The 11157-nt window shown below is 29.0% G+C and overlaps 1 protein-coding gene across 1 annotated transcript; it reads left to right on the top strand.

Annotated features, from left to right (window-relative positions):
- The first annotated feature begins 1917 nt into the window (after positions 1–1917).
- LOC145564035 (protein FLOWERING LOCUS T 1-like) lies at positions 1918–9433 on the top strand. Its single transcript, XM_081624397.1, has 4 exons — positions 1918–2124; positions 2264–2325; positions 2589–2629; positions 9210–9433. The coding sequence occupies exons 1-4, from the start codon at positions 1918–1920 to the stop codon at positions 9431–9433; spliced, it is 534 nt and encodes a 177-aa protein (XP_081480523.1).
- The last annotated feature ends 1724 nt before the right edge of the window (positions 9434–11157 follow it).

Raw genomic sequence — 11157 nt, 5'->3', positions numbered from 1 at the left:
TATAATTTATAGTTATTGATAATTAAAGATATTTTAGGTTAAAGTTTTACATCATCATGTGTATCTATCGTGTGCCATGTCACTATGGGGCAATTAAAAAAAACACAGAGAAATGAAGTAATAGAAAGTAATAATTAGATGTCAATCATATCAAGTATTAAGACAATAAAATAGGAATATTTGTATTTGTGTTGGTAAATATTTTTGTAAATAGGAATACTTGCATTGGTTCATACTATGCAAATATTTTGATAATGAGGCCAAGATAGTTACATGTGAAACATTTTTTGTAATACTTGCTACGCTTCTCTTTACATGCTTGCCAATGCAATTTTTTAATTACTAACTAGTGTGTGACCCGGGCTTTGCTCTGGAGGCTACTTTGAGATTTTTTTTTTTATATTTTTTTTATTTATAAAGTAGAGAGACTTTGGTGATTTTTTTTTATTATTGTGAATAATTATAATTAAACGACAACCGTAAATAATTTAATTTTATTTGCTTTTATTCTACATTCCAATATGTATTTATATATTTGCCTGGATTAGTAGAGCATGATCTATTTCTAGTTAAAATGGTCATAAATGATGTTTTCATTGATTGGGGTTTGGTGTTCAAACCTCTTTGTATGCGTTTTTAGTTTATGATGACATAAAATAAAAATTGTTGATTGGTGATGTGGTGTGATGCTAGTGTTGGTGATGTGGCATGATGAAAGTGTAAGAAAAGACACACATGGAACATATGCGTTTTTAGGAACGCTTTTTAATATATAGTATTGATATTGATATATTTAATTACCAATATGTAAAAATTATAAACATTTGATATTTATAAATATTTGATATTAAAATAGTATAAATCGACAAAATTTAACCATAACCCACTAACTCAAGTGACTATATTTTTTCTAAGTTATAAATCATCGTGGTCAAAGTAAAGCAAATAAATAGTATAAAAGTCAAAATTTTGCAAGTATAAAAAAATCGGAGGATGCATGCGGGAATTGTGTTAAAATAAATACAGCAATTTCTTTAATTTAGAAAATAATTGAAATGTAACCATTATAAAAGAAAACACATGAAATAACAAACGTAACTTTCTTTTAGGAATGTACTAAATTACTGTAACTTATTTACTACTTTTTTTTTCTTTTTTTTTTTTTGAGGCAAAACAAATTTACTACTTGGTATAAGCGAAACTTTTTTTTTTTTTTAGTTGAAATTTTACCACGAAAGAGAAAATGGTTAACTGAAATTACACATAGCTTTAGGAGGGATATACACTCTTTAACCCATGACACATATGTATACGTAAATACGGAGTATTTGATGAAAAAAGTGGAAAGAACTCGTTAAAATTATGAATACGAATCTTTATATTGTTATCCACTGTTATTTCTGGCAATAAGCTAAGGGATAAACCTCATTGGTGCACTTATTTTGAAGTGAGGGACCATTAAGATAAAGATAATCCCCCATTCTTAAATATATCACTTCTTTACATTACACCATTTAGATATAATTGGCCATCAACCCATCATCTTCTATTCTTCTATACTTCTTTTGATTAATTTTATTGTATGCAAATTTTGATATTTGTTCTACTTCCTCCATTTTATTGTTATTATGTCTACATTTTAAATAAATAAAAAAAAAATATTAAGTCAAAGCAGAAGGGAAAGAAAAGTTTAGATTTGAAGAAAAGTAATAGTAACACCATTAAATGTGGCCAATTATTTCAATAACGCGGAGAATAAATTTGATGCTTACACAAACCCTATAAAAAGGCATATATAATTTTTAAAACATCAATGTGCACACGTCGGTAGCATAGGTGAACTCAAAAAGTGTAAGAAACAGTTAGTGTGGTCTTTTACTTTAACCTTTTCATCATCATCATTATTTGTATATGTCAATGCCTAGAAGTGGAACAGATTCACTTGTTCTTGGAGAAGTAATCGGAGATGTTTTAGATCCCTTTATTAGGTTTGCAACTCTTAGAGTTAATTACGAAAATAGAGAAGTTATCAATGCTTCTGAGCTTAGACCCTCTCAAACTATCAATCCACCAAGAATTGAAATTCAGGGTAACGATCCTATGGCAAACTATTACTATACACTGGTAATTTCATCCAAATTATATCTATCTTTATTTCATTAACTTGGTATTTATATACATATATTCCGTAGTATAAAATGTGATCAATTTTATGTGGCGCAGTCCATAATATTTGCAATTTTCTTATCTCAAAACTATAAAGGTTATGGTAGATCCTGATGCTCCAAGCCCTGGTAATCCGACCGAAAGAGAATACTTGCATTGGTAAGTTATTACAAAATTCTTTTGAATTGATTATCGTAGTGTCTATCATGCACCCGAGAGTATCCAAAACGGTAATCCTAGTAGTGGTGCAGCCTCGTGTTCAATCCGAGATCCGACCACTAGTCTAGCTATTTACGTTTGTGCATGCATGGAGGCTCTACATCGATCCGGGATTACCGTTCTGGGTTATCATCAATGGTGCATTATTGATGCACCATACCGCAAGTTGGGATTACAATTGTTGTTGGTTCATGGTTATTCAGGTTGGTGACTAACATCCCGGCAACCGGAAACATCAGTTATGGTAAGTGATTAATTTTTTGCAGAATTTCTAAATGCATAAGTTTCATAGGGCACATTTGTAAGAATGCAATTGTATGTGCTAAGCTGTTTACTTTTCGGTCTGTAGAATTGAAAATTTCAAGAACATAGAGCAATAGAAGATCGTGTATGTATGACACATAGAAAAAAAAATACTGATTGGCAATCCACAAAGACATCATAATTTTTTTCTTTTCTTTCCTAGATACACCAATTTCTTGAAATGAGCAATATATTTTGTCTAATGATAATAAAATAATAATAATAATAATAATAATAACAATGAAGATAATAATAATAATAATTATAATAATAAAATAATATTTTGTTTCAAAATAATAATAATAATAATAATAATAATAATAATAATAATAATAATAATATTATTTAATCCATTCATTAAATTTGATTGAATTCTCAATTGATTTATATTCAATAACCAAGATTATATTTTATTCATCTTATACAAATTATATTCAGTAAAACAAGTTAAGTACATTAGAAATAAATTTTGTATGATTAGTGAGACCTTATTCCCTTCACATTCTTTTTGCTAAGATGAAATAATATTAATTGAACTCAAATTATTCTTACATAAATTTAATAATTTTTTATAAATTGATTTTATATTTACTAATTATTATTTAATTTTGCTAAATTTCTATTATACTTATTCTTCAAAATTACTAATTTTTACTAATTAAAAATTACTTTTACTAACTGAAATTATTTTCACTAAACTGAACTTATTTTTACTAAACATAGTTTATTATTACTATACTGAACTTATTTTTACTAAACATAGTTTATTATTACTATACTAAAATTATTTTTAATAACTTAAATAACTTTCAGTTAATATTATTATAATAAGGTGAAGAGACTAGGGGCCTAAAAGAGAAAACATGTTGAAGAATCAGTAAAAAAAAAAAATTATTTGTAAAAATAATTTTATTTTATTGAAAATAATTTGATTTCTGCAAATATTATTAAATTTCATTAAAATAAATTTGTTAATATATAAATTATATTAAAAATTAAATTAAATTTCCCTAAAAAAAATTTAAATTTGTTTTAAATAATTTTAGGTTTGTTTACTTCACCTTTTTTTAGCTGAACTTGAATTATTTTTACTGAATTAAATTATTTTTGCTGAATTTTATATATTTTATTAAACTTCCTAAGTATATTTCTTCATTGAAATTACTAAATTTTGCTGAATTAAAATGAATTTTACTAAACAAAATTATTTTTATTAACTTAAAATTATTTTTATTAAATTAAAATTATTTTACCGAATATTTTTTTAAGGTAAACTGAACATAAGGCTTAGTTCATTAAATAAAATTTTACCTCAGATGAAATGAACATGACTTAGGGGAACAAACTATGAAAATTTTAAGTTTAAAAAATCATCTTTCTACTTTTCATTTAGGCCTTTATGTGTGTCCCTTATTAATTATCATCATTTTTTAAATTTATTTCTTTCTTGGCAGACAAGATTCTCTCCATTTATTTCCCTTAATAAGCAACAATATAGTTCCACTTGCGCAATTTAAACTATACTAATTGGTAATGCCCCTATTCTTTTGAAAAAAAAAAGGGTATGGTAATGCCCGTAAAAAAAAAAAAAAAAATAGAAAAAAATAAAATAAATAAATAAATGGTTATAACTTTTTATTTTTTCTTCCTTTAAAAAAGTAAAAAAAAAAATTCCACTTTTTACTAATTATACCATAACTTCTATAAATATAACTAAAGTAATTACCGCTGATGTCATTACTTTTCACATGTCGACTTCTTATAAATAATTTTCCCGCCAAAACTAATAATGACATTATTTTTTTTTTTTCAACATAATTAAAATTTAAAAATGGTAAATTGAAAATGGTAATTTAATTATACATTTTCCTAACATATTTTGTATTTAAATTGACTAATTATGCAATATCCATTGGAGAAATTAAAGGAAGGTCGGACTACTTCATTTTCTTATAAACATTATCTTTTTCTCCTACTCCGTATATTTTATACAGATTATAAGATTGGGGTTTCCACTCTTTATTAATTTATCAATTTATTAGATTTTGCTTAAATTGTTTGTGCTACATACATATTACACACAAATAAGCTAAAAAATATTGTAAAAATCGTAAAAATAATGTTAAAAATCGTGCATCGCACGAGCCTAATCTAGTTCCTTTTTTAAAGAAAAAAACCTTAGCTCCGATCCTTTTGTTAGGTTTTGTTGCTAAATACTCCGTAGGGGATTTACGAGATACTTTACTAGTTTTTTTTTTTTTTTTTTTTTTTTTTTTGCTCCGATCATTAAGGAAAATTAGTTTCGAAATATATATTACTATATATTACTTCACTAGTTTAGTTCCCGTCCGATGAACGGTTTTTAACAACCAAATTGTGAGACTTGTTTATAATTCAGAGAAAGAAAGTTTTCTATTTCATTAATTTATTATTTACATAGTTTTACTATAGTGTATTATTTGTAAAATATACAAAAAAAAAAAAAAAAAAATTTACAATGAACACAGTTGTACATTGAAATATTAACATTACAAAAAAAAGATTCAGTAGGGATAATGAGTAAAGTATATGAAAGGTTTATTAAATAAAATTTTTTTTTAAGTTAAATAATAATAATAATAATAATAATAACTAGAGGAGTGGGGGCTCAAATTGTATCTCGGATCCCCACTAAAATCTTGTAAATCGATTGACTTTGTAGGTTTTTGTTTATAATAATAATAATAATAATAATAATAATAATAATAATAATAATAATTAATGATGTCATCATATCAAATTGGCTGGAAAAAAATTTCATGTTAGAGTGACATATATACAATTTGGGAAAGGGATGATGTCAGCATGTTTTGTTTTAGTATTAGTTAATAGATTTGATTCTAAAAAACTTTCACTTCTTTCTTAAAAAAAACTATTGTGAAAAAAATTATAATAAAAGTCCAATCAATGTATACTAAGAATAACTTTTGTATATATCCAGTGTACAGTAATTGACTATACATCGGGAGTCACTTTTTATCAAACTAGATTAGGCTCGTGCAATGCACAATTTTAACAATAATTTTTTTGGCTCATTTGTGTATAATATGTATGTAGTATAAATAATTTAAGCAATATCCAATAAATTGATAAATTAATAAAGAGTTGAAACCCCAATTTATATCTCTATGTATAAAATATATGAAGTAGGAGAAAAGATAATGTTTATAAGAAAATGATTAGTCCGAGCTTCCTTTAATTTCTCCAATGGAAATTATGTAACTAGTCAATTTAAATATAAATTCTGTTAGGATAATGTATAATTAGTTAACCACTTTCAAACTTTTATTTATGTTAAAAAAATTAATGATGTCATTATTAGTTTTGGAGGGAAATTTTTTTATGAGCGGTTAACACGTGGATAGTAATGATATCAGCGGTTATTACTTTAGTAATATTTATAGATTTAGGGTCACTTTTAAAATTTTTTGGGTAACTTTTATCAATAAAGCATAAATAATTCGTAACTTTTATTTATGTCAGGGTAATTTTTATTTATATTAGGGTAACTTTTGCTCATTTAAGGGGCAACTTTATAACGAATGTACAATATATCCGATTTATTTAAAAGTTTGTTGTATACTAATTGGGTGTAACGGTACAAGATTAAAAATATGACAATAAAATAAACAAAAGAAATAGAGGAAGTAGACAAGTAATTTTCTTTTTCTGTCAAACCATCAACAATATTTTCTTGGTGGTTCTCATGACTTCAATGAAGTAAATTGTGTCCTCCACAACTAGGGATAGCAATCTAGTCTGGATCTGACCTTATTCAGCCCCGATTTGAGGTAAAAAAAATCCGCTCCGAATCCAAGAAAAAAGTAATCCGAGTTCGACTTCGTTAAAATTATCCGACTCCGAGTCGGAGGAGGGTCGAAGTCGGATCCTACAAAAAATCCGAGAAAAAAATCCGACTCCGACAAATGTCCGACTCTGATGGATTATCCGAATCCGACTCCAATAGATAGTGGATTTTTGTATGGGTCATGGTGGCCTTGGATGTGGGTTGTAAAGGCCCAAATAGCTCAATTTCTCAAAATATATTGAATAACAAAAAAAAAACTCGGAGTCGGGTCAGATCGGAGACGGAGGTCGGATAATGAAGTCGGAGTCGGAGTCGAATTTAGCCTCCAACTTCCTGTCGAGTCAGAGTCGAATTTAGCATAATCCGCTCCGAGTCCGACCCGTTGCCATCCCTATCCACAATGGACCATTTGTACATCAATTATAATCCTACGAACAAGGGATGAATACTAGTGCTTATTTGGGTTTTTTTTTTTTTTTTTTTTTTTTTTTTTTTTTTTTTTTTTAATTTATTTATTTTGTTTGGATGTTCTGTACTCGTTACCTTAATATATAGGGGTGAGCAAAAAATCAGGGTACCCTGAATCGGAACCGGAACCTGTTAGGAACCGCAGGTTCCGGAACCGGAACCTGTACTAGAGGTTCCGGTTCCGGGTAGCAAATTGGAGAACCTGTTGTAACAGGTTCCGGATCAGGTTCTCAATTTTTTGGAACCAGAACCTGTAGGGTACCCTGTACCTGATAAAAATATCACTTAATTTTTAATTATACACTAATTTGTACTCAATTTTTAAATAATATATATCAAAATTGAAATTATAAAAATATATATATTAAATTTGTAAGATAACTACTATTAGTTTGTCTTATTTGCGAGCTGTAAACATTATAAATTAGTGACTAACCGGTTTTTTATTAAAAAATCTACAAAAAGTTAGTGAGTATCTTATAATACAGGGTATCCTGAATCGGAACCGGAACCTGTAGGTTCCGGTTCCGGTTCCCAATTTCTAGGAACCTGTTCAACAGGTTCCGGTTCCGGTTCCCATTTTGAGGAACCTGTTGCAACAGGTTCCGGTTCCGGTTCCTGAAATTTTTACAGGGTACCCTGTTATGCTCACCCCTATTAATATACCTACAATCATACCACCTAAGGAAGATTTTATTAAGCAGGCTTTTTCTGTGGCTAGCCACACCAAATATTATATGGGCGAGGTTACTTATTCAGGGGTTAATTATTTAGGATTTTAGGGTTATTTATTCGGTAAAGAATTATTTATTCTGGGGTTACTCATTCGATTAGCATGTTTTCACCGGGGTTACTCAATCGCTCATGAGTTACTTATTCTAGGGTTACTTAGTCGGTTAGCGCATTTTTTGTGTGAGAGTAACCCCTGACCAACCGAGTAATTGTTGACCAAGAAACCCTTAACCTGTCGGATAACCCCTGAATAAGTAATCCATAACTGAGTAACCCCTAAATAAGTAACCCCAAAATAATAAATCCCTGAATAAGTAACCCCAGCCATACGGTGAGGCCAACCCCATATGAAAATTTGTATTTATTAACTGCGTTAAATAATCAATCAACACCTACAATAGATCAATTAGGAAATAATTTTATACTTTGTCTATATTACCCGGTTAATCAGATGCTATATTTTAATTATCTCTGGCTTTTTTGATCGATCAATTGGCAAAAGAAGGATTTTTTTTCCACCTAATGTGAGGCACCTTTGGATTATTTAAACCTTGTTTATTTACTCCGTATTGCCATAAATGTGAAGGTCTGATCTCCAATCACTCAAATTAGGTCATTGGGTTGTTTCAATATCCAAAAAAAAAAAAAAAAAAAAAAAAAGTTTCACGACTATCCCCTTTGTGATCTCATGATCACTTTCGAGATTTTAAGCCATGTATTGAACTGATTAAACCATTTGACAAAAAATGATAGCACTCCGTATTATTTTTGTAGATTCTAGCTAGTTATGAGATATGATTTTGAAATAGATAAAACCTAGTTACCCATATATACCCAGTGTTTACTTAAGACAATTTCTTTTGTGAAACCCAAACATTTAACTCCCAATTAGGGTATGAAGATAGTAAGAAATCTTATGGGAAAAAATGGGTAGGACTCGAACCAAATCTCTAGTTATCAATTAAAAAAAAAAATCACTCTAACAACCACTGAATAAAAAATAAAGTATTAGTAATCAATTTCTAATCTCATACCACTCTGAATTCAGTTATGATTTTAAAACCACGCCATCTTGTGAACACAAGGGTGTAACGTGGTTACATTGATCATAGACATATATGGATTTTTGCAAATATTGTCATTACACATTATGCTAGTTCCTCTTCCTCATATTATATATTACCTCCGTTTTTTTTTAGTTGACACGTTTTGACTTTAGCAATATTTACACACTCCTCTTTGACCGTGTTTTATGGTTTATACATAATGAAAAATATTGTCATGTGTGATCTTGTTAGATTTGTTGTGATATATATTTTCAAAATTTCAAATTTTCATAATTTTTGCTTATCGATAATTGAAGATATGAATGGTTGAAGTTATGCATTGACAAATATGACTAAAGAAACGTGTCAACTAAAAAGAAACGGAGGAAGTATATGATTCATCTTGAAGGTATACTATATTCATGCAGGGCAAGAAATCGTTTCTTACGAAAGCCCAAGACCTTCATTGGGAATACATAGATTTGTATTTGTGGTATTTCGTCATTATGAAACCAAAACAATCAGTCATCCTGGATGGCGACAAAACTTCTTCACCAGAGAATTTGCTCAACGCTATGAACTTCGTATGCCGATTTCGGCCATGTATTTCACATGTCAAAGAGAGAGTAATTATAGAGGTAGAAGACGTTAGATGCTTTCCTTTCCACTCTATGAATGAACGGAAGAACAGGTAGCATACATTATGCATCAAATCTGCGAAGTTGATGACTTGGCGATACTTGGTTATTAATTAGCTCTTTTAAAAGACCGTACTTTTGGTCCTTAATGTAGCGAACGAACTAGCTATATGCATCAATAATTATTGCTTTTTGGTTTAGTTCCAAGGGTGTGCGAAGAATTATGTTAGATTAGTTTCAATGTCACAAGAAAATTTTGAATGCTTTTATGTGTTTCCGCGACCCTTTAAATTAAACCTTTACATTTTGAAAATTTTATTTTCTTAGGAACTCATGTCATATTCACTCTAAATTAACCCTATCATTTAACATTGCATTTGAGAAATCATAATACTGTATAGTGTTTTACATGTCATATCGAAATATAATGTGGACAATTATTCGAAGAGGATTGTGTAATAATTATAGCAACGGGAGCATATGAAAACTGAACGTTTCTTAAAACAATTATTTACAGGCTCTCCAACTAAAATGTTGGACTAACGAAACGATTGCACGGTTTCAATTGATCATTTCCGGACAACTATATGATGGTCTTCTTAAATAAGGAAATCATAATACTTTTGTTTTAGGATGCCCATTCGGTTTACCAGAGCTTAGCTTCGACTACATCCGAATTCGACTCGGATAGCACACCTGGCTTATGGTGAGTGAGTCTACCAACAAGAGTTTTTGCATACGATGAGGCTTGACCCTGAAACCTCTTTAAGCGACATCAAGTTGCTTACCATTACTTGAGTCAACTCTTGTTGGAAGGAAATCATAATACATACTTGGTAATTGGTATGTACAATAATTTACTTAGTATAACATGATGGTATATAATGTATTTGGGTTTGAATCCCATGATTGCAAGTACAATTGTGCGGATTGAAGAGAGATATAAAGAGAGCCATAGAAAAAGAAAAAGTGGTTGAAAATTCATGAAGAGAGAGAGAAAAAAAAAAGTTTGTAGAGTATTAATGTCAAGAGGCATCATTGAAAAAAAATTTTACAAAAAAATAATAAAATAAAGTAAAAGATGGAGATCGATGAGGGTGGAAGTACTAATGTATATGGGCATATGATATGCATTTACAAATGCAAAAGTATTTTAAGTCAATAATTACTCTTATTATTAACAACAATAATAAGTGTATGTTGGTACTTTTAAATATCATGTTAGTTAAGAGTGTTCAAAAATACCCGACATGAAATACCTGACTCGATGACTCGATAACTTGCTTCAAAAGTGTTAGGTAGTTTCAAACTTTCAATAGAACTTAGTTGCATATTTATGCGGCTATTCTAGCTGCAACAAGGGGAGGCTCAAAACGCGCGGTCCAAGTCAAATAACCCAGACAATATATCCGCTCAAATCAACACCATGCTCTATAAAATGAATATTTAGTTAAAAAATTTGAACATGAAAAAAAATGAACAATTGATAATAAAAAATGATCACATAAAAAAAAAAATTCAACATTTGATACTATAAAGTGAACATGTTATAAAAAAAAATGATCATTTATTAAAAATGAACATGATTATCACGTAATCATATACACGTATTTGCTAGACCACGACCTTAAAAAATGAGCATTTAGTAAAACAAAATGAATGCGTTAAAAAAAAAAAATTCAGCAATAAAAAATGAACACGTCAACAAAAGAAATGAATGTTTATCATACAACCATAA

The sequence above is a fragment of the Chenopodium album genome, chromosome 10 (assembly GCF_948465745.1).
Source record: "Chenopodium album chromosome 10, dcCheAlbu1.1, whole genome shotgun sequence".
Taxonomy (NCBI): domain Eukaryota; kingdom Viridiplantae; phylum Streptophyta; class Magnoliopsida; order Caryophyllales; family Amaranthaceae; genus Chenopodium; species Chenopodium album.
Note: the sequence above shows the minus strand (reverse complement) of the source record. Positions and strands in the feature narration are given on the sequence as shown.

What these genes read in the sequence shown, in the direction of transcription:
- LOC145564035 (XM_081624397.1), top strand. Translation starts at nt 1,918, where the DNA reads ATGCCTAGAAGTGGAACAGATTCACTTGTTCTTGGAGAAGTAATCGGA. An exon ending in CAAACTATTACTATACACTG is followed by an intron (nt 2,125 to 2,263) that starts GTAATTTCATCC and finishes AAAACTATAAAG; the next exon opens with GTTATGGTAGATCCTGATGC. An exon ending in AACCGGAAACATCAGTTATG is followed by an intron (nt 2,630 to 9,209) that starts GTAAGTGATTAA and finishes ATATTCATGCAG; the next exon opens with GGCAAGAAATCGTTTCTTAC.